Here is a 24261-nt window from a genome sequence, read left to right as displayed (position 1 = left end):
AGGCATTCTAGGCAGAAGTCGCAGCATTGTCCTTTTTGGGAACTTCAGATATTTGAGAGTTTAGTTTATATGGGGGCATGCCAGTGTGAGATTGGTAAGCAGGAACAAGATTAGGTAATGGAAAGTCTTATTTGCCAGACTAAGGAGTTTGGGCTTTAAAGTTCTTTTCTTTCTTTTTTTTTTAAATAAATAAATGTGCATTGGGTCTTCGTTGCTGCGCGTGGGCTTTTCTCTAGTTGCAAAGAGCAGGGGCTACTCTTTGTTGTGATGTGCAGGTTTCTCATTGCGGTGGCTTCTCTTGTTGTGGAGCATGGACTCTAGGTGCACGGGCTTCAGTAGTTGTGGCACGCAGGCTCAGTAGTTGTGGCGCACGGGCTTAGTTGCTCCGCGGCACATGGGATCTTCCCAGACCAGGGCTCGAACCTGTGTCCTGCATTGGCGGGTGGATTCTAACCACTGCGCCACCAGGGAAGTCCCCACTAAAGGTCTTTAAAAGCGAATGTGATCAGATTTGTCTTTATAGTGGAAAATGGATGAGATAAGATTAGTTAGAAAACTACCGTGGTGGGCTTCCCTGGTGGTGCAGTGGTTGAGAATCTGCCTGCCAATGCAGGGGACACGGGTTCGAGCCCTGGTCTGGGAAGATCCCACATGCCGCGGAGCAACTAAGCCCGTGAGCCACAGCTGCTGAGCCTGCGCACCTGGAGCCTGTGCTCCGCCACAAGAGAGGCCGCGATAGTGAGAGGCCCGTGCACCGTGATGAAGAGTGGCCCCCACTTGCTGCAACTAGAGAAAGCCCTCGCACAGAAACGAAGACCCAACACAGCCATAAATAAATAAATAAAATTTAAAAAGAAAAAAGAAAACTGCCACGGGAATTCCCTGAGAGTCCAGTGGTTAGGACTCCGTGCTTTCACTGCTGAGGGCACGGGTTCAGTCCCTGGTTGGGGAATTAAGATCCTATAAGCTGTGTGGCAGAAAGAGAGAAAGAAAGAGAGAAAGAGAGAGAGAGAAGGAAGGAAGGCAAGAAGGAAAGGAGGAAAGAAAGAAAAAGAAAAAAAGAAAATAACTATCTCAATATTCCAGGAGAGAAATTTTCAGGGCCTAAAATAAGGTAATAGCAGACAAGGTAAAGAAGAAGAAACCTTTTGAGAGATGTTAAATAGTATCTGCACAACTTAGGAGTGTCTTACTGGGTTGGTTGGAGTTGGTGGAGATGTGGGGATGATACTTAACGTTTCTAGGTTAGCCCGTGCTGTTACATAAGTGAATGAGTCAAGGAGCAGAAGATAGTATATTCCGTTTGATCCATGTTGATCTTGAGAGGCCTATGGGACCCCCATGTATTGATCTCCAGACCCGTATAACTGGCTGCTTAGAAGACCACAGGTGTGCAGTCTGGTCTATTAATGTATATTGCTTTTTTAAAATAAGTATCAATGTTTATTCATTAGAATAAGTGAATTAATTAAAAATATTATTCAAAAGATTTATCCATAATATATAAAGAACTTTTACAAATCAATAAGAAAAAGATAAGACAACCTCTTAGTAAAAAAGACAAAAGACAAGAATAGACACTTCACAAAGGAGGCTGTCTAGATGACCAGTACACATTTTTAAAGGTGCTCAGCCTCTTTTGTCAGAGAAACGCAAATTGTGATGTGTCCCAGTGTGGATCTCTTGAGTTTGTTTATCCTACATGAAGTTTGTTGAGTTGAGTTTTTTGGATGTTTAGATTAATAGATTTCATTATATGTGGGAAATTTTTATCCATTTTTCTTCAAATAATATTCTTTCTTCTCCTCTCTAACTCCCATTATGTGTATGTTGGTACACTTGGTGGGGTTCCACAGGTCTCTGAGATTCTGTTCATTCTCTTTTTCATGAAATGCCAGATAAAAACCACATTATGATACCATTGCATACCCACTGTAATGGCTAATACATTTTAAACTGGCAATATTAAATATTGAAAGCATTTGGAGAGATGGAAACTCTCATAGCCTGCTGGTAGGAATGAAAATTGATACCACTCCTTTGGAAAACTGTTGGGCAATATGGGCTGAAGCTGAACAAACACATCCTATGGCTTTCCCAGTTCCAACAGAGTGGGAGGTGGTGTTTGCCAGTCGAATTTTACAAGATAATTCAGAGCAGCATTGTTCTTTTTCAGGTGGTTTTGTTTTCTTGTGTTTTTAATTAAAAAAATATAAATGTAATTTATAACAAAGTAAAGGATGTGAAAAACTAGAGAAGACTAGAAAGGTAGTTTGGGTCTAGACTGTGTAGAACCTTGAATGTCATGCTAATGCATACAGGCACAGAGCTTAGATAGATCAATGTAATATTTTAGCAGGATTAATCTGGCTTGGCTTAGGAGGAGAGGATCCATTTTCTTTTTTATGAGGTGGTGTTTTTTTTTTTCCGAGTGAAGTTCAAGAGCAGATATCTGCTTATAAGTTCAGTAGCTTTATTCCTAGTAGCCAAAAGCTAAAAGCCACCCAAATTCTTTCCTAATAGTAATAAGGAAAGAAACTGGATATATTCACATTTTGGAGCCCTGCACAGAAATAATGAAAATGAATAAACTGCTATATAGAGCAATATAGATGAATCTTATGAATATCATGTTGAGCAAAGAAGCAGGATATGAGTACAGCTCTATCATTACATTTATGTGAAGTTCTAAAACAGGCAAAACTAATCTATGGTGTTTAACTCTGGATGGAAGTTACCTTTGAGGAGGAAGGTTAGTGAGCAATTTTAGGAGGCATGGAGGAATTTTGGGGTGCCATTAATTTGTGACCATACACTAGGCTGTATACTTATGTATGAGACAGACATACACACAAACACACACACCCAGAATGATGGCAGTGTTAGCTCTGAGAGAGAGAAACTGAAATAGATGCTAAAGTCTTTGATGCCCGTGGATGAATGTGATAGTGAGTAGAAAGGATGGGAACATGGGAGGAGGGAGTAGCTGAAGGGCATGAACCACAAAGGAAGGGAGTTTTTGTTCATTGGCGAGAGTAGTGACCTCGATGAATGGTTAGAAACAGAAGACTGTTAATGCTCCTTTCTGTACTGGGGGTCCATTTAACACAGGAGAATGAGCAGCTTTTGTTTTTAAAGAAGAACTAGATATCCGGGCGGTAGATACCATACTCTGGGCTACTGAGTTTATTTACTAAACAATCAGAACCACCTGAGTAGCTTTTTGGAAAAAGGTCCTGGATCCCACTCTAATATTCTCGTTCAGTACATCTGGAGTAGGGCCAAGAATTTTAAAAATTCCTCCAACTGACTGATATGCAGCCTGATTCGGGAACTCCCTAGTAAAGGAAAAGGGCTAAGAAACAGTTTCGAGGTGGAGGGGGGATAGTTTTCTGCCTTTTAAAATAGGAGTTGCAGTGGGTACAGGGGCTAAAAGAAAAATTGGCAATGGGATAATCCTTAGAAGAGGAAGAGGATGGGGACTTCCCTGGTGGCGCAGTGGTTAAGAATCCGCCTGCCAGTGCAGGGGACACGGGTTTGAGCCCTGGTCCAGGAAGATCCCACATGCCGCGGAGCAACTAAGCCCGTGTGCCACAACTACTGAGCCTGCGCTCTAGAGCCCACGAGCCACAACTACTGAAGCCCGTGTGCCCAGAGCCCGTGCTCCGCCACAGGAGAAGGCACTGCAATGAGAAGTCCGCGCACTGCCACGAAGAGAAGCCCCCGCTCGCCACAAGTAGAGAAAGCCCACACGCGGCAACGAGGACCCAATGCAGCCAAAAATAAATAAATAAAATAAATAAATTTTAAAAAAAGGAAGAGGATGAAGAAGTAGGAGAAGGTAAGGCCATAAGAATGTGAACATAGATGAAAAACATATAAGTAAATAACTGGCCTGAAGCTTCTGAATAACTAAACTTCTCTCCTAAGTTTTTCTTTTTTTTTCCCCCCCAGAGCTCTTTGGAAACACTCATGAATAGTCAGAACCTGATTATTTCATGCTATTTTTATATTATCTACTTTAAGACTTTGCTGCATGTAACATTATTTAATGTTGTGTTTCTTTAAAATATATTTAAATAGCTTTATTTAAGGAGGTCAGTTTTAACCAACATTTCCATACCTAATACTTGTTAGGCGTTGTACTAGGCGCTGGAGAGAAGTCAGATGGTTTCCTTGGCTTAAGGAGCTTATTAGTTCAATACAGGTAATACAGAGATGACATTATTTTCAGATGTCTATATTATGCATCAGTCATTAACAAGGTAAGTCTGAAATGTTCCAATTGTACTTCAGTATTTAATCAAACTAGAAAAAATGTCTGCCAAACCGTCATGACCTGAGCATTTTGCTGTCCAGAGACCGGAGAAGGCTTCTGCTATTTTGGTGTCTAGTTCCTTGGGATCTGTTATACCAGGGAGCTTGACTTTTATCCAAGACCGCTGGGCTATGCGATATATTCTCCTTTTCCTTACGCTCATACCCCTAACCATATATACTGTACACATTATCACCTTTTTATTTCTAGGGTTCAGGATGGGGTTGAGGATTACACCTGAATTTTGAGTAGTAATGAGGCCAGTAGTCAGTCACTGTTCTTTGTACACCTCTCTGGGCAATACGGTTTCTCCTCTGTGCTTCTTACCATGAACACCAACTCCTAAGAGGTCCATAGACAAGTATTCAAACAACATCAGCCAGTTTACTTTTTCTTTCTTTCTTTCTTATTAAATTTGTCCAATTATATAGCTTTCATTTTCTACATCTCCTTCTTTTGCAGGTAGTAACCATGGCTATATGGGTGCCAGTAGCAGAATGTCAAGAAGAGCACATTTATGCTCTGCTGCTACCAGTAGTTTATTAGACATTGATCCTTTAATATTAATACATTTGTTGGACCTTAAGGACCGGAGCAGTATGGAAAATTTGTGGGGCTTACAGCCTCGCCCACCTGCTTCACTTTTGCAGCCCACAGGTAAAATATTAACAATAATTTCCCATTTTTCTGTGCTTCTCCAAAAGAACTCTTAAATTTGAACCCAAGTATCTTAAGTGTTGGAACATGATATGTTTCTGTAGCAAATTGATTTTTCATTGCATGTTATAAAAATATGTCAATCAAATCAATTTTTTGTTGTTATTGTTCAAAGGTGTTTTGTGCAAAAATAATGTCAAAATGCCTGTAAGAAGGTTTTTATATGATTTGCCTTTTAGATTGTGACTGATTGACAGTTTGATCCATATGAAGTACAGTTGTCCTCTTTCTGAATGGACTTCAAGTTTTGCAGGCTTCATGAATACGCTAACTTCTTATTGGAACTGTGTCTAAGTTAAAAATAGAAAAAGAAGGTTTACTCATGTTTTGATGTTTAATAGCCTAAAAATGTATACCAATTAGCAGTATTTTTTTTTGAAAAATTATTTGTTAAAGAAGAGTTACATTTGTGTTACTGTAATACAATGTATACACATACACAATTTAGATGTATAGTCAACCCTGGACTTTCTGAAACTTTTAGACATAGGCATTTACTTTAAAATGACACATTTTAAAAACCGTTTTTGTTGGAAAGCTTCCTAAAATATACTGAACATTTTTCTTTCTTTTTTTTTTTTAAAGGAATATTTATATTTTGGCTGTGTTGAGTCTTTGTTGCTGTGTGCGGGCTTTCTCTAGTTGCAGCAAGCAGGGCCTATTCTTCGTTGCAGTGCACGGGCTTCTCATTGCAGTGGCTTCGCTTTGTTGTGGAGCACGGGCTCTAGGAGCACAGACTTCAGTAGTTGTGGCACGTGGGCTCAGTAGCTAGGTCTCGCGGGCTCTAGAGCGCAGGCTCAGTAGTTGTGGTGCACGGGCTTATTTGCTCCGCAGAATGTGGATGCTTCCCGGACCAGGGATCGAACCCATGTCCCCTGCATTGGCAGGCGGATTCTTAACCACTGTGCCACCAGGGAAGTCCCTACTGAACATTTTCTACTTTCCTAAACAACAGTTACTATACAGATTAAATCAGTGATTTACAACAGTGATTTTGATGCTTCTTTAAAGCAGCAGAACTCATTTTTCAAGTAGAGTTTAAGGCAGTGTAGAAAACAGAGAAATAGAGCTGCTCTAGTGGGGGATAGATCAGAGCTTGGATTATTTAGGCCTCTTTTTTCCTAAGGTATACTTCCTGGAAGCCTGGGTCCTCAATCTGACTGTCTCCAATCAGGTTATGAAACAGTTGCGTTTTATCTATGGTCCGAGTACATTTTGTATTATGCCTGTACTCTTGTAGTACTTACCACATTGTATATAATTTTACATTTTTTTTCTGAGGCATTTTTGTTTTAGAAAACTTTTAAAATATAGAAAACTATAAAGAAGAAAATAAAAATTACGCATAGTTCTTGTGATCAACAAAGAAATACCCTTAAAAAAAAAAATCACATTGGCAGAGGTTTTGCTTAAATTATAACCAGTGTTGTTTGCAAAGACCTAGTGAAACAGACAAGTTCTGTTTCTGTAGGTAGATGTATACATTGGTTTAACCATTTTGAAGGAAAATTTTTTAGTAGGTGTAAAATACCTCTATCCTTTAATCCTGTAACTTCACTTCTAGGAATATATTCCAAAGAGAAAATAATCAGAGTTGTTGAAAATATCCAACAATACAGTTATGGTTGAAAAATTACAGTTTTGCCATGGAATAGCATATTTTATAGGCAGGTAAAATCATGTTTTTGAAAAATATTCAATGTCGTCGGAAAAAAAAGAATGCAGACTCCATAAACAGAGTAAGACCTTGGTTCTCTGAAAGTTTAGCTTTCTGTTAAAATTAATAATATAAATGACATGACTTGAGTTTCACATCCAGGTGATTAAAATGCTGATGACAAGGAATATGGGGGAAATAGTAGAAAGAGCAAGGCTTGGATTTAAACATCTTGAGTTTGACATCCCAGTGGGATATCACAGTAGAGATGCCCCGTAGACAGCTAAAAATTAAGAACTGGAATACAGGCAGTTATTTGCCTAGAAGTGATACTGACTAATTAAAACTAAGGGAGTAAAATTGCAAAGGGGTGAGTTTCAAGAAAGTTTTTCAAAGAAAAGGGCTAGGAACATAATCATGGTGAACGTCTATTTTTATTGAGTGTGTGGAAGGTGAGTCAGATGAAGAGGCTTTGGAAAGGAGAGAGAACAGAGTCATGGAAGCCAAATGAAAATAACCTTTCTGTGAGAGGATATTTAAAGGCTAATGTTAGAAAAAGGTCCAGCTTTCTTTTTATTAAAAAGATTGCTTGGATTTCGATGTTCATTTTTGATTCTTTGCGTATTCTTTCCTTCTCAATCTGTATACTTTCATTTCCTATTTTTGTCATACTGTATTAGCTAGAACTTCCGGTAGAGATTAAAAAGGAGTGGTGAAAAGGTGTTCCTGATCTTGATGGGAAAGCTTCAAGTTTCTCACCGTAAAGTATGATACTAGCTATAGGTTTTCTTTTTTTTAATAAATTTATTTTATTTTATTTTATTTTATTTTTAATTTTTGGCTGCGTTGGGTCTTCATTGCTGCACGCAGGCTTTCTGTAATTATGATGAGCAGGCGCTACTCTTCATTGCAGTGCGGTGGCTTCTCTTGTGGCGGAGCACGGCCTCTAAGCACGCAGACTTCAGTAGTTGTGGCACAAGGGCTCGGTAGTTGTGGCTCGTGGGCTCTAGAGTGCAGGCTCAGCAGTTGTGGCACACGGGCTTTGTTGCTCCGCAGCATGTGGGATCTTCCCAGACCAGAGAGCGAACCCGTGTCCTCTGCATTGGCAGGCGGATTCTTAACCACTGCGCCACCAGGGAAGCCCTGTAGGTTTTCCATAGATATTCTTTATCAAGTTAAGGAAGTTCCCCTTTATTCTGAGGTTTTATCGTGAATGGTTGTTGGATTTTGTCAAATGCTTTTTTTTGCATCTGTTGATATGATGTGATGGATTACATTAATTGATTTTCAAATGTTGAACCAGCCTTGCATACCTGGGATAAATCCCACTTGGTTGTGGTGTATGATTTTTTAAATATGTTGTTGAATTCAGTTTGCTAATATTTTGATGAGGGTTTTTGGCATCTGTGTTCATCAGAGATACTGGTCTGTAGTTTTCTTGTAATGTCTTTGTCTGGTTTTGGTATTAGAGTAATGCTGACCTCATAGATTGAGTAAGGAAGTGTTCCCTGTGCTTCTTGCAGAGATTGTAGAGAATTTATATAATTTCTTCTTTAAATGTTTGGTAGAATTCACCAGTGGACCAATCTGGGGCCAGATGCTTTCTGTTTTGGAAAGGTATCAGTTACTGATTAAATTTCTTTTATAGATGCAGGCCTATTCATATTGTCTGTTTCTTCTTGTGTGAGTTTTGGCAGATTGTCTTTCAAGGAATTGGTCCATTACATCTAAATTATCAAATTTGTTGGCATAGAGTTGTTCATAGTTTTCCTTTATTATCCTTTTGTTTCTTTGAACACATATTGAGTGAACACCTATCACGTATCAGACTCACTGCAGGTTTTTGTTCTTAACCACTGTGCCATAAAAAGAACATCATAAGGGGCATCAGGGTTTGAACAACAGATAATGTAGCCGAACTAGATTTTAAGGTACATGTAGTGGTAAATAGAAGTGGAAAGTCAAGTTGGATCTATTCTGTGGAAGGCCTTTCATGCTTGCCTGAGGAATGTATTCATAGTGGACAGTGGGGAGCCATTGTTTCAGTTTAGGAATAGTTTGATTCAAACTGTATTTTAGAAAGCTTGCAGGGCTGAGAAAGCTATCAGACATGAAAATCTAATCAGGGTACAGTTGTAGAAGTTTATTTGTGGTTCCTAGTATGAGAGGACAAATTCCTACATTTCTGTGTATTTTCTCAATCATTATATGCTTAAAAATATGTGGAGCTGGGATAAGGTCTTCAGAATCTTTTGACATTATAAAAGTCCTACTTAACCTCTAGGGAACAGATTAACCTAGGCAATGTATAATTAAGATTTTACTTATAGCAAACAGTTATGCTTGTAAAGGTAGAGTTTATGGGACTTGGCAACTAATTGTAACGTGGTAAAGAGGACTCTGAAGTGGCTTAGGTGACCAGGAGAAGGATGACAGCATTGACAGATACTGAAGTCTGGAGGAGAAGCTGTGGAGAATTGTCTTTCTTGAAAGGTACAACTGAATGATATGAAAGAAGTGTTATAGATGAGACTCTCAGTTCTATTAACCTTATAACTTGGCAAATTCAGGAAGGCTTCTCATCATCAGTGCAGTAAGTATCCTTAAGTTGTCAGGTTCCTTTGGTGAAGTTCCACAGCACCTTACACTCTCCTGTCTTAGCACTTAACCACACAGTACTGAAGTGGATTGAGAGCTTTGTGAGGGCAAAGACTGGGTGTTCGTCTTGTACACTGTTATATCCCCTGCCTAGCACAGTACTTAGCATTTGAAACAAACTCAGTAATTGTTTATTAACTGATTTTTCAGATGATGGAGGTTTGTTTAAGTCTGGTTTGTATTTTCCCATTTGGGCTTCCTACTTTTAAAAATTCTTGTCAGTTTCTAGTAATAATAAACTGAACCATGTGGTTCAATACAGGTTTTCATATTTAAGTCCAGGTAGATGTGGGGTGGGAGATGGGAGCCACAAAGATTTTATTTAGCAAAACGTTTTGAGTATTTTGTGCCATAGGCTGCTCGGCCTGGAATATAAAGATCACTAAGATGTAATCTCAGCCCTTAAGTTGTTCACATTCTACATGTTTGTCTTCCTTACTGTAATGTGTAAGTGCTGCAGTAGAAGTGGACTCCCTGTGCTCTACAAAATTAGGTGAGAATTGATTTGAAAGAAGGGGAGCAGTTGGTGGTTTAGGTGCCTGAAGAAGGAGACATTTCAGATTATACCTGATGAGTTTGGGTTAGCAGAGCAAAGGAGAGAGGACATGTGAAAAGGATGAAAGCGAGATAGAACATGGCTGATATGTTAGAGATGCAAACAGTTCCAAAAGATTGGATATGTTTGGGATAGAGGCAGAAGATAAAGCCACTGAGAGTGAAGGTGGAATCAGATAATGTAGGGCCTTGTGTGCCATGCTGGTGCTTTCCTCAGTGAATCTAAGCGGGAAAGTAATACCTGATTTGGGTTTTAGAAAACTGCCCTGACATCTTGGTGGACAATGGGTTGAATGGGAATGTGCTACGGAGTGTTTTCACAGACATTGAATCTTCTGAGCTTCACAACAGTCCTGTTACATGTATATTATTGTCTTCATTTTACAAATAAATAAGTGGACTCAGAAGTTGGAGGACTTAAAGAAAGTTACAGCAACTAAATGGTAGATCTGCGACCAAATCCTGGATTTCTAAAACCTCTCTCTTATTCTTGCTTTCAACTGCAAGTAACAAAATGCTGCTAATCGTGGCTTAACTAATAAATAATAAAGGCACTTTATTATGCATATTAAGTCTGGAGGTAAGTGATTCCAGGTTCATCAGGTATTTAAAGGCAGGGCAAGGGATGGTCTTCCTGCAGTTCTCTTGCCTCTTCTGTCATGGCAATAAGATGACTGCCACAACTTCATACATCATTTATTCACAAGAATGTGTCACTAGCAGGAAAGAAAAGACTGGATGGAAAAGAGACTTATTCCGTGATGCTGGAGAGCGAAGTTATTAATATTAAGATCACTGACTTTGGAGGTAGACTCCTTCGTTTGAATTCAAGCTCCTCTACTTATTATCTGTATCACCCAACATAATAAAATCTCCCTATCAGGATAGAAAATCTCTGCCTCCCCTCCCCCCAGCTTTTGGCTGAAACTCTGAGTCATGTGCCCACCCTAAATGCTCAAAGAGGAATGAGCTTAGACCAGTCCTAGACTCATATCCTCTGGGGCTGAACAAAGGATGGACCTAACTGTCCAGAGCACACTGCTGCCCACCTAATACCTGAACACAATCTGGGTTCTTTTCGCATGGTAGAAGTGGGGGGATAGCTGTTGGACACACTACGATGCTACCTTTGCCCTGTTATGTGGCAGTAGATTGTTACAGTGTGTAAGCACGTTCAGCTCTCATTCCGAATTGTTCTTTTGTCTACTTAGGGTACCTGTTGGTCCCCTGTTTGTTGCGGGGGGGTGTTATTTTTTTGGGTAGGGAACTTGGTTTCTTTTTGCTTTGAGTCAGTGATAATGTTCTTTTATTTCCAAAACATCTACCTCATTTGCTCTTCCTGCATAGAAAGTGTGTGTTTTCCTTGCTCATTCCTCTCCTTAATATTTGGGTGGGCGAAAAGAAATTAAAAACAACTTTAACTACTTTCTCTTGGAAGAGAGAAAGCATTGTTAGTTTAGTGGCCGCAAAGACTCAGTGACAAGGAACTAGTTTTTTATGATATTCCATGGCACTTAATAGCTTTATCTACATTGGATGATAGTTCAGTAAATCAATTTTTTAAATTCAGGTAGAATATTTTTTTTTATATACTATGTATAGCATATTAGACTAAGTGGCTTCTAGGTTTATGTTTTTTCTGTTTTGTTTGTTTTTTTTATTGTGAACATAATAAAAGCTCAGTATAGAAAATTTGAGAAAAGTGGAAAAGTATAAAGGAGAAAGCCCAGGCAGTAGGGCAGCTTTTAAAACTTTTAAAAGTAAATACATAATTCAGATTTGAGTGATTATAATGTGACCCAGATTTTAACTTTGTAGGTGTGAATAGAGTTAGGATACTTGTGTCTATCTTTATTTTCATTAATGGAATTTAATGCATGCTTTTATGTTGATACCACCTAAAGCACCTTAAGTTATTTACACCTCAAATTTGCTTATAGTCACAGTATAGAATGGTTTCATGAATGTTAAAGTCTGTATTAACATGACTTGTCACTTTCTCTCTGAAGCATCATATTCTCGAAAAGATAAAGACCAAAGAAAGCAGCAGGCAATGTGGCGAGTTCCCTCTGATTTAAAGATGCTAAAAAGACTCAAAACTCAAATAGCTGAAGTTCGATGTATGAAAACTGATGTAAAGAATACACTTCCAGAAATAAAAAGCAGCAATGCTGCTTCTGGAGACATGCCAGCAAGCCTTCTTTCTGCTGACCAGGCAGCTCTGGCTGCATGTGGAACCGAAAACTCTAGCAGATTACAGGATTTGGGAATGGAGCTCTTGGCAAAGTCATCAGTTGCCAGTTGTTACATACGAAACTGTAAGTGAAAAAGATCCTATTAGTTTTATTTCTCCATGTGTCATTTGGGAAGCTAGAGGACAGGTTATTTTCAGAATAATAATATTCAAACATCTCCCTCACAATGAATTAAGACTACAAATGCAAACAGCCTTTTCTCCCATCCATAACTGACTCTGTATATTTTCTACTGTGTAATAGAGCTAACATTTCTTGGTTGCTTATTCTATATGGGTCAACAAACAAGAGAAAATCCTTAACCTCGTGGATCTTGCATTCATGTATTCATGTGATAGGAATTGGACATTAAAATGTGTAGACAAGTAAAGATAATTTCAGTTGGTAAAAAGTACGTGAAGGAAACAACAGAGGAGTGAGATGGGCAGAGCAAGTGAGGTGTGTGCTATTTTCGTTAGGGTAGTCAGAAAGTCTCTCAGGAGGCAACAGTTGAACTGATATCTGAAGGTTGAGAAGGTGGCAGCCATGCAGAGATCTGGGGGAAGCATTCTTCATGGTAAACAGAATGGAAAATGCAAAGTCCCATATAAGGGGTTTGCTCTGCATGTTTGAAGGCTCGAAGGAAGACCATTTTGGCTGAACATGGTGAACTAAGCAGAGGTGAGAGTGACAGGAAATAAGTCAGAGAGGTAGGCAGGATCTAGATCAGGTAGGGTCTTATAAGACCTCAATAAGGAGTTTGAGTTTTATTCTGATTTTAGGAGAAAGTCTCTAGAGAATAAAAATCAGGGGGGTGTTTATGATCTGATACACCTTTTTACAGAGATTACTTTCTTTGTTGTGTGGAGAAGGGTCTGAAAAGGGTTGAGAGTGGGAGTTGTGAGACCAGTAAACAGCCTGTAACAATAGCTTGTGTGAAATACGGTGACTTATTCTGGAGTTACTACACTGGGTAGTAACCTACACTGGGTAGGTGGACTTGCTCATAGTCTTCCAGCCTTTCTTAATTCTCCCAAGGATGGTATATAACTAGTACTACTCTAGATACATAGGACAGAAGTTAATCTGTTACATACAATAGATATTTTAGACCGGGAGGGCTCAGTTCTTTCCCACAAACCTGGGAAGAAAGGTTTTAGGGAAAGAAAAAAACTAAGAATGATGTTTCAGTGTTTGGTCTGAGCAACGTAGTGACGGGTGGTGTCATTAATTGAGACACAAATCAAATAAGGAAGAAGCAGGTGTGGGGATTGTTGTGCCATAGGGGCAGGAAGTCGGGAATTCTTTTTTAAACATATTAGGTTTGAGATGTCTGCTAGATACTCTAGTAAATATCTCATAGGCAGTTGAGTGCTACATAAGTCTGAAGGATGTGGGGTTAAAGCTGGATATAAACAGTTGGAAGTCAACAGTATCAGATGTTGTTTAAAGCCAGGGATCAAGTATGAAGGGAATTTAAATGGAGAAATTTTGGTTCTGGGCACTTAAATATTTAAAGGCCTGGTAATGAAGGGGAAGCCAGCAAAGGAAATTGAAAAGAGCAATCATTAAGGGCAGAGAAAAACTAGAAGAAATGAAATCTCAAAAAAAATTTTAAATGCATTCCAAAACAGTGGAGTGGTTGTATCATTGAGAGGTGTCAAAATGAAGGGCGGGTGACCCTTTTAAGAACCATTTCCATGGAGGGGTATAGCAGAAGTGAATGAGGTGAGAAAGCAGAGCATGTCTGCGCAGCTCCTTCAAGAACTGTCACAATAAATTGGGTGGTCCCTGGAGGGGTTGTGGAGTCAGGAAAGAGTTTGTTATCTGTGTGTTGTTTTCTTTCATTTTCTTAAACATATATGCTTTTCTTACCTGGGTTTTTTTGGTGGTAAATATACATAACATAAAATTTACCATTTTAACTATTTTTAACTGTACAATTCAGTGGCATTAAGTACATTCACACTGTTGTGCAACCATCATCACTATTCACCTCCAGAACTTTTTCATCATCCCAAACTGAAATTCTATATCCTTCGAACAGTAACTGGCCATTCCCCCTTTCCCCTACCCTCTGGTAACTACTATTATACTTTCTGTTTCTATAAACTTGACTATTCTAGATATCTCATATAAGTGGAATCATACAATATTTGTCTTTTTGTGTCTGACTTATTTCACTTTAGCATAATTTCTTCAGGGTTCATCCATATTGTATCAAATGTCAGAAATTCATTTCTTTTTCAGGCCAAGTAATATTCCCTTGTATGTATGTATATACTACATTATGTTTATCCATTCATCTGTTGATGGACGTTTGGGTTGTTTCCACTTTTTGGCTGTCATGAATAATGCAGCTATGAACACGTGTGTGCAAATATCTGTTCAAGTCTCTGCTTTCAATTTTTTTGGGTATATACCTAGAGTGGGATTGCTGGTTCATATGCTAATTGTGTTTAATTAAAAAAAATTTTTTTTTAAATCATGGTAAATTTTACCACATTTTGTTAAACAAAATTTACCATCTTCACCTTTTTAAGTGTACCTATCAATGGCATTAAGTACATGCACATTGTTGTGCCAGCAACACCACCATCCACCCACAGAACTTTTTTTTATCTTGCAAAACTGAATCTCTATACCTATTAAATGGTAGCTCTCCCTTCTTCCTCCCCCCATCTCCTGGCAGCAACCATTTGGCTTTCTGTCTGTATGAATTTGATTACTCTGGGTACCTCATATAAGTGAAAACATAGAGTATTTGCCCTTTTGTGGTTGGCTTATTTCACTTAGCATAAGCTTCTCAGGGTTCATCCATGTCGTACCATTCAGTGCAAATATCTGTTCAAGAATAGATATTTCTTGAACAGACACAAGGAATATCTTGTGGAATGCTGATATTCTTTTCCTTTTTATGGCTGCATAATATTCCACTGTGTGTGTATATACTCATTTGTTTACCCATTCATCTTTTGATGGATACTTGGGTTGACCATGTATATGAGGATTTATTTCTGGGCTCTCCATATGTGTGTTTATTAAAATGGGATATATTAATGCTTGGTACTGATGGCAATAATACAGTAGAGATGAATAGGAAAGGGGATAATTGCCAGATACATAGGACTCTCTTAAATAAAGATGACAATATAATAGAAAAATGAGTAAAGGTTATGATTAGGTTGTTAACATAAGTAGAACTACAAAAAGGCAGTAAATGTATGAAAAGATACTCAACCATATCTAGTTGTCAAGGAAATGAAAATTTAAAACCAAAAGAAATAATGCTTTTTGGATGGACTTTTGCAAAAAGTTTTTGTTACATATTTCTGCAGATACTTCCCCTGTTGTCACTTGTTTTTGTTTTCTGCTAAATGTGAAGTTTTAAATTTTTAAATTTCAAGATCTATTAGTAGTATTCATGGTTTGGGGATTTAATGTTTTTATTTGGAAGGCCTTTTCAACTCCAAGTTTATAAAAACAACACTTATTTTCTTGGTTCTATTTTTGTTTTTTAACTTTTTTACATTTAGGTCATTATTCCATATATAATTTGTTTTTTCCATGATGGTGTGTGAGGTAAGTTCAGTGATCCAACCCCCTGCCCAACCCACCCACCCAAACGAAACGTTTTTTGAAGAATCTACTGTGTTCAACAATATGGAACTCATCCTTTATATTATAGACCAAATTGCCGTATTTACATAGTTCTGTTTTTAAATTCATTCATAGAGGTTGAACCAGGTGAAATTGCCAATATGAGACTTTTTGTTTGTTTGTTTCTGGCCACACCACTCGGCTTGCAGGATTTTAGTTCCCCGACCAGGGATCGAACCTGTGCCCCCTGCAATGGAAGCACAGAGTCCTAACCACTGGACTGCCAGGGAATTCCCAAGAAGCCATTTTCTTTCTTTCTTTCTTTCTTTCTTTTTAATATTTATTTATTTATTTTTGGCTGTGTCGGGTCTTAGTTGCGGCGTGCGGGATCTTTCGTTGCAGCACACAGGCTCTTGGTTGCGGGCTTCTCTATAGTTGTGGCACGCGGGCTCCAGAGTGCGTGGGCTCTGTAGTTGTGCACGCGGGCTTAGTTGCCCCTCAGCATGTGGGATCCTAGTTCCCCAACCAGGTATCGAACCCGCGTCCCCTGCATTGGAAGGCGGATTCTTAACCACTGGACCACCAGGGAAGTCCCATGAGACTTTTTTTTAACATATAAAAACAGCAATTTGATATTGTTCAACCAGATATTTGTTGTGTTGTCTACCAGACCCACACTCTTTTTTAACCATTGTAGTTTTATAGTTGTAATACTGTGATATGTTTGCCTTCTTTTTTAAAAAATTTTATTGGGGTAATTTACAATATTGTGTTTCTGCTGTACAGCAAAGTGAACCTGTTATACAAATACATATAATCCACTCTTTTTTAGATTCTTTTCCCATATAGGCCATTACAGAGTATTGAGTAGAGTTCCCTGTACTATACAGTAGGTACTTGTTAGTTATTTATTTTATATGTAATAGTGTGTATGTCTCAATCCCAGTCTTCCAATTTATCCAGCCCCACTAGCCAGTAACCATAAGTTTATTTTCTGCATCTGTAACTCTATTTCGGTTTTGTAGATAAGTTCATTTGTAGCCTATTTTTTAGATTCCACATATGAGCGACATCATACGATATTTGTCTTTCTCTGTCTGACTTACTTCATTCAGCATGAGAATCTCTAGGTCCATCCATGTTGCTGCAAATGACATTATTTTGTTCTTTTTTATGGCTGAGTAATATTTGACTGTATATATGTACCACATCTTCTTTATCCATTCCTCTGTTGATGGACATTTAGGTAGCTTCCATGTCGTGGCTATTGTAGGCTTCATTTTATTTTTGTTTTCAAAACGTCTTTCATGGCTCTTACGTGTTTACTCTTCCAGAAATTAATTTTGACTGGAATTGTGTTACATTTAATGCATTAATTAACATTTAATTTGAGGAATTGACATCTTTTCAGTACTAAAACTTTCAAATTTAGGAATGTGGTGTTTCCATTTATTCAAGTCGTCTGTTATGGACATATACTTCTTCAGAGTTTTAGTTTTCTTCATATAAGTTCTGCATGTGTCTTGTTATTAATTTCTAGGTATATTATAATTTAGGTTGCTGTTGTGATGGGATCTCTTTTTCCCCCCATAATATTTTCTAATTATTAGTTACTGACATATAGGAAGACTATTGGTTTTAATATGTATTCAACCCACTTAGTGAACTTTTTAAATTGTTAAGTTTTTTAGTCAATTATATTGAATTTTCTATGTAGACAGTCATATCATCAGGAAATAGTCATAGTTTATCCACTCCTTTCTTGCTTATTTACTTTTCATACTGCATTGTCTGGGCTGGGACCTCAGAACAATGTTAACTAATAGCAATAATAGAATTTTTGTAATGTTTTCAACTCTATTTGGGAATTCCTTTAGTTTTTAATCTCATTAAGTTCAAATTTTGCTATATGTTTCAAAAGGTAGTTTTTGTCAAGTGGAAAAATATATCCTTCTATTCCTAACAACAATAATGGTTAACATTTACTATAATGGTTAACATTTACTAAGTGTTTATTATGTACCAGGTATCATTCTAACTATTCTGAGTCACATGTATTAACTCACTTAATCCCAACAACAATTCAAAGAGGCAAGTTATTTTTTTTATTTTTATTTTTTTAGCATTCATAAATATATGTGCATTTAATATAGGAGCAACTAAATATATAAAGCAAATATTAACAGACATAAAGGGAGAAATTGACAGTAATACAATAATAGTAGGATACTTGAATATACCACTTACATCAGTAGACAGATCAACCAAACAGAATATTAATAAGGAAACAGTGGCCTTAAATGACACATTACACCAGATGGTCTTAATAGATATCTGTAGAACATTCTATCGAATAAACAAACAAAAAACCCCAGCAGAATACACATTCTTTTCAAGTGCACATGGAATTTTCCAGGATAAATAACATGTTGGGCCACAAAACAAGTCTCAATAAATTTAGAAAATTGAAATTATTTATATTAAACAACTTTTCCAACCACAACAGTATGAAACTAGAAATCAATTACAGGAAGAAAAATGGAAAAAACACAGACATGTAGAGACTAACAACATCTTACTAAGAAGAGTGAATCGACAAAGAAATGAAAGACGAAATCAAAAAATACCTTGAGATGAATGAAAATAGAAATGCAACGTTCTAAAATCTATAGGACACAAGCAAAAGCACTTCTAAGAGGAAAGTTTATAGTGATACAGGCCTACCACAAGAAACAAGATAAATCTCAAATAAACAACCTAACTTTCCATCTGATAGACTTAGAAAAAGCCCAAAGTTTACAGAAGGAAGGAAATAATAAAGATCAGAGCAGAAATAAATAGAGACCAAAAAAAAAAAAACCACTATAGAAAAGATCAATGAACCTAAGAGCTGGTTTTTTTGAAAATATAAACAAAATTGATAAACCTTCAGCCAGACTCACTAAGAAAAAAAGAGAGGCCAAATAAACAAAATTAGAGGTGAAAAAGAATGAAGTAATAGAAAAAGCCACAGGTACCGTGAAGTGGCCAGTCCATCATGGTATAGTTTAAGGCTGTCACCTAATGGAAAGATTTATAGAGCAAATGTTCTCTCAATACTTAAAGCACAACCTGAATGTCATTACTTTCTTTTGATTAAATCTCCACTAAATGCTCCTGAAAATAGAATATACTACTGAAATATGGTTTGAGTACTTCAATATTCCAGGCTTGTACATAGCCATGCAGGCTGTGCTTGCATTAACAGCATCCTGAGCAACAAAACATGTAGGAAAACTGATAGTGACTGGTATTAAGATGCTGTCACTCCTGTCCTTTCTGTGGTTACAGGACATGTGATTGGCAGCTGAGGTAAGCACATTCCAGTCACAAGGTGAGCTGTACTGTATTTCATTCAGCAACTGCTGAGAGACCAAGAAGTAGGAATTCCTCTAGGGCAACAATCCCTGGAAACAGCTATGGAAGTAAAGGAGTGCTACAGTTATGTCTGCCCAGATTTAGTAAAAGAATTTAACAAGTGTGACACAGAGGGGCCAAGTAGATTAAACAGTATACTAGAATCAAGGCAATCTCAAAGAAAGAATTTTCCATTGACGTTGGTTACAACAGATCCTTGGAACCTGAAATCTTTTTTGATCCAGAATTTGCTAATTTAGAATTTACCTACCTAACAAGTAGTAAATGAAGTAATTCAGCATTATCTTATTGGTGTCAGAGTTCTCTGAGGCAAGTTATTTTTATCCCCAATTTACAGATAATGAAACTGAGGCACAGGGCATTAAAGGGTCCTAGAGTTTCACAGTGGTAATTGCAGAGCTAAGAACTTGAACCTTAAAGCCTGTGGCTTTCACCATTACACCAAACTACCTCTTTTCCTACTGTGAATGAAAAAATGTTGCGTGCCATATCAGTAAACAAAGGATGTTGCAGCTGCCTGAGGAAATTCAGAACGGGAAAGAGTCCTGAGGGAATTCAGGATGAGAAAGAAAGGAATGATTTCAATGAGCCCAGACTCTTGCATCTTCCCATATGTAGAAAAGTGCTAATTCATTAACTTGAGATATCTGTGGGATTTTTTGTTTTTTTGATATTTTGTAACTAACTGTAATCTTTTGATGTGCCAACTACCTGGTCTTTGTTGAAAAAACCCATATATATCCTGGCTCCTCCGTTGCCTCTTTGGAACAGTCTCTCAGAACTATTCTGAGAGGCTGCCTCCCGGGCTTGAAGTCCTCAGAAACTCCGCCAAGTAAAACATAATTCGCAACTTTTAGGGTGTGCATTTTTTTCAGTCAACACTACTTACTAAGAGTTTTTTTAAGTCAAGAAGTTGTGTAGAATTATATCAACTGCTTTTTTATTGTCAGTCAAAATAATCATTATTTTGCCCTGTTACTTTGTGAACACAGAGAATTATATTATTTATCTAATACTGACCATTCTTGAAATTCTAGAATGAGTCTTTCTACTTGGTTTTGGTTTGTAGTTTTTTAATATACCATTGACCCTTGAACGACATGGGTTTGAACTGTGTGGGTCCTCCTATCCACACATTTTTTTCAATAAATCTGCAGTTGGCTGAGTCTTTGGATGCTGAACCACTGATAAGGAGGGCCGACTCTAAAAGTTATACCTGGATTTTTGACTGCGTGGGGGGTTGGCGCCTCTAATCCCCTATTTTTCAAGGGTTAACTGTACTGGCTGTTTTTAGTTTGCTAATACTTAGGATTTTTTTTTTTTTTTTTTTTTTTTGGCTGCACGGCATACGGGATCTTAGTTCCGCCTACCAGGGATCGAACCTGCACCCCCTGCAGTGGAAGTGTGGAGTCTTAACCACTGGACTGCCAGGGAAGTCCCAGCTAATACTTAGGATTCTTGACTATGTAGTCAATAAGTAAAATTGAGCTATAGTTTCATTATACTATCCTTAACACATCTGAGTTCCAAATTTATACCAATCTCATAGAATAAATTCAGAAGCTTTTGTCCTTTTCTATGCTGTAAAATTATTTTAACATGTTATCTGCTCGTTAAAAGTGTAATGAAACTCATCCATAAAACTATCTAGCGGTTCTTTCAGGGATAAAACTTTAACAGCCTTTTTCATTTCTGTGTGTTTATTGGTCTCATATTTCTGCTGCTTCTTAAATCAGTTTTCATAATTAATTTAACTAGAAAATTAATTTTATTAGATAAATGTATTGGTATAAAGTCATTTATTCTGTTCCCTTAAATTTTAGAAACTTCCTCTGCATATGGGATATTAACTTTTTCAGTTATATCATTGCTTATTTGTGTTTTATTTTTTCCCTTGATTTGACTTGCTAGAGGCTTGTCCATTTTATTCATGTCTTCAAAGACCTAGTTCTTAGATTTATTTCATCTACTGTCTTCTTTTTATTATGTTAATTTCTGCCTTTGTTTCTGTTAATGCATCTCTTCTTCATTTTTTTCCCTTAACCAATAGTTTATGTATACTTTGCAGTGGAGAAATTGGTCATAATTTTTTCTCACAGCACCTTTTTTCCCCAGATGTACAATTAAGCAGTTTTTAGTATATTTACAAAATTGTGTGACAGTCACCATTATCTAAGTCTAGGACATTTTCATCCCTCCTCTTGTTACTGAACTTAGGTTCGGCTGCTTGCTGCTGCAAAGCCAATAATTTGAGAGGCAAGTGTCAGTAGAAGGGAAAGGTGCTTTAGTCAGAAAAGCCGACAGTCTGGGGGGACAGTAGACTTGTGTCCAGAGGCCAACTGCGAAGATCGTGCTTAGCCATGACAATTTTTAAGGGGAAAAATGGGGTGTGGGGTTGGGGGGGAACCTCAGTGAATCATCGAGGCAGGAGGTTGGGTTCTGCATCATTCTCCAGTCTGTGTGCACATTGGCTGACTCTCCCTTCAGATGTTATCTTGCCCAAGTGATCCCAAGCAGGATTGCTTAGGGGGGCTGTTGGGAGTAGAAAGCTAGTCATTTTTTTAAACTGCTAAATTCTTCGTTCTTCTTTTTTTCTAGGAAAAGAATCAACAAGGCATGGTGTGCGTTCAGGAGAGCAAAAGTCAAGAGTTGGGTTAAATTGCCTAGTGATCTCATTCCTATAATTAGGTTCTTTTAAGGTTAGAGGGGAACAGAAACGGGCAAACAGGAAAGGGGCAAAAGAGCTGCTTTCACTCTTCCTGTAAACTCCATACCCATGAGCTGTTATTCCCCATCTTCCCCTTCCCCCTATCCCCCTGGTAACTGCTAATCTATTTTGTCTATATGGATTTGCTTCTGGACTTTTCATATAAATGGAATCACACAATACGAAGCCTTTTGTATCTGGCTTCTCTGGCTTAGCATAATGTGTTCAAGGGCCATCTGTAATGTAGCATGTATTATTTCATTCCTTTTTATGGCTGAATGATACTTCATTGTATGTGGGTACCACTTTTTGTTTGATCTACTCATCAGTTGATGAAGACTTGGATTTTTTTCCCCACTTTTTGGCTATTATGAATAATGATGCTATGAACATTCATATACAGTTTTTTGTGGGGACATATGTTTTTATTTAAGTATATGCTTAGGAGTGGAATTGGTGGATTATATGAGAACTGTTTAACTTTTTGAGGCACAGCCATACTGTTTCCAAAGCAGCTGCACCATTTCACATTCTTCAACAGTATATAGGGTTCCAGTTCCTCCATATCCTTGTCAACACTTGTTATTGTTCATCTTTTCTTTTTCTTTGCCCATTGAATTATCTTGGCCTCCTTGTCAAAAATTAATTGACCATAAATGTAAGAGTTTATTTCTGGACTCTCAGTTCTCTTCCATTGGTCTATACTTCTGTCTTTCCACCAGTACCACAATCTTGAATACTATAGTTTTATGGCAAGTTGTGAAATCATAAGTGTGAGTCCTCCATACAAGAGTGTTTTGGGGTATTCTGGATCTTTTGCATTTTTCTGTGAATTTTAGGATCAGCTTGTCAATTTCTGCAAAAAAAAAAAAAAAAAACAGTTGGAATTTTTATAGGGATTGTGTTGAATCTGTATTGTAGATCAAGTTTGGGAGTATTGCCATGTTAACGATATTAAGTCTTCCAGTTAATGACCACAGAATATTTTTCCTTTTTTCTTTATTTTCTTTCAAAAATATACAGGTCTTAACATTTCTTTGTTAAATTTTTCCCTAAGTATTTTATTCTATTTGATGCTATTGTAAATGGAATTGTTTTCTTAATTTCATTCTCGGATTGTTCTTTGCTGGTGTATAAAAAGTCAGTTGATTGTTGATCTTATATCCTACTACCTTGTTGAACCTGTTTATTACCTTTTAATGCATTGCTTCTGCTTTCTTTTTATTTCTTTTTATCATTTTTCCATCTCCTTGAGTTTATGCATGTTAGGCCATTTAGTTTCAGTTTTTTCTAATTCTTTTTTTTTTAAGAAACTACTCTTTATTTTAGACAACTTCATAAAATTATTTTCACACGTCCCCACTTCTTAACCTTTCATCCTCTTAGTTGAAAAGTCTTGAGAGAGGTGAAAGAAAAATCACAGAGGGTAAACTTTGCAGCAGTAACAAAGTGCTTCCCCCAAGTATAGCTAACCGTTTCCACAAACTGGCATTCTGCAGAACAGTCTTCCAAAAAGTGTTGCTAGGTTTTCATGGGATAAGGGAGTGGGGGCTAAGACGTCCATGCTCAGATAGTGTGGGAAACCATAGATTAAGATTAGTGTTCTGTACTGTAACAGGAATTCTCAGAGTCCTTAATATTCTAAGGTGGGTTGATCTTCAAGAGGAGAAAAGGGATATGGAATACTCCCTAAGCTTTTTGAGCAAACAATCTTTTTTTTTCACAGAACACAGCAGAAGCAGTTTGAAGTGCGCAGTAATCTCAAATTTTTGAGACGGAAGTTAGAAAGCCTGATCTCTTTACATTTTTCCTCCCATTCTTTGCTAATGCCAGCAATAGAGTGACTCTAGAATCCAGACCACTAGTCATATTTAGAAAGGACAGGTTCATCAAGGATGGAATGGAAAGAACCAACTACCTTCTCCTTTTTCATTTTACATTTTTCTTTAAACCTCCCCCTCCCCGTCTAAGTTAAGCAATACGTACACTTCCTCCCTTAAGCAATTGTTGGGTGCTATTTCCCTCCTTTTGTGACAGAGCAACTAATTCATCACTACCTGAGGAGACAAAAAAAAGTGCTACCAAGGCAAGATGGTGGGCTGCCGGAATTTGTCTAATAATAGCTAAGACACCACAGAAAGCAGCACACTCAAAGAGAGGAGGACAGCCTCAAGAAATAATGTGGACATATCATCCAAGCAATACTTTTCCAAGCACTGGTCAAATCTCCACCAGCACAACTGAGAAAGCATTTACGTGAATACCTCAGGCCTGGGTACTGGCCTCTTGGTTTGAGATGTGGCTAGATTTTCCTGAGAAAGGCATCTGCCTTAGACTCTATCTCATTGGTTTAGTTTGTTCAGTCTCTTCTGGACCTGGGTACAGTTCTGCCACTGAC

General features: G+C 37.7%; 1 protein-coding gene and 1 pseudogene across 2 annotated transcripts in view; both read left to right on the top strand.

Annotated features, from left to right (window-relative positions):
• The window catches only part of TRIM37 (tripartite motif containing 37), a 125272-nt gene that overhangs the window by 84619 nt on the left and 16392 nt on the right, over positions 1-24261 (top strand). For both annotated transcript variants that reach the window (XM_059906360.1, XM_059906359.1), the window contains exons 18-19: positions 4781-4975; positions 11915-12223. In XM_059906360.1, coding sequence (XP_059762343.1) covers positions 4781-4975; positions 11915-12223 — 504 coding nt within the window. The remainder of the gene's footprint in view (positions 1-4780; positions 4976-11914; positions 12224-24261) is intronic.
• LOC132355808 (actin-related protein 3-like) lies at positions 18767-19464 on the top strand (annotated as a pseudogene).

The sequence above is a fragment of the Balaenoptera ricei genome, chromosome 20, assembly GCF_028023285.1.
Source record: "Balaenoptera ricei isolate mBalRic1 chromosome 20, mBalRic1.hap2, whole genome shotgun sequence".
NCBI classification, from domain to species: Eukaryota; Metazoa; Chordata; class Mammalia; order Artiodactyla; family Balaenopteridae; genus Balaenoptera; species Balaenoptera ricei.
Note: the sequence above shows the minus strand (reverse complement) of the source record. Positions and strands in the feature narration are given on the sequence as shown.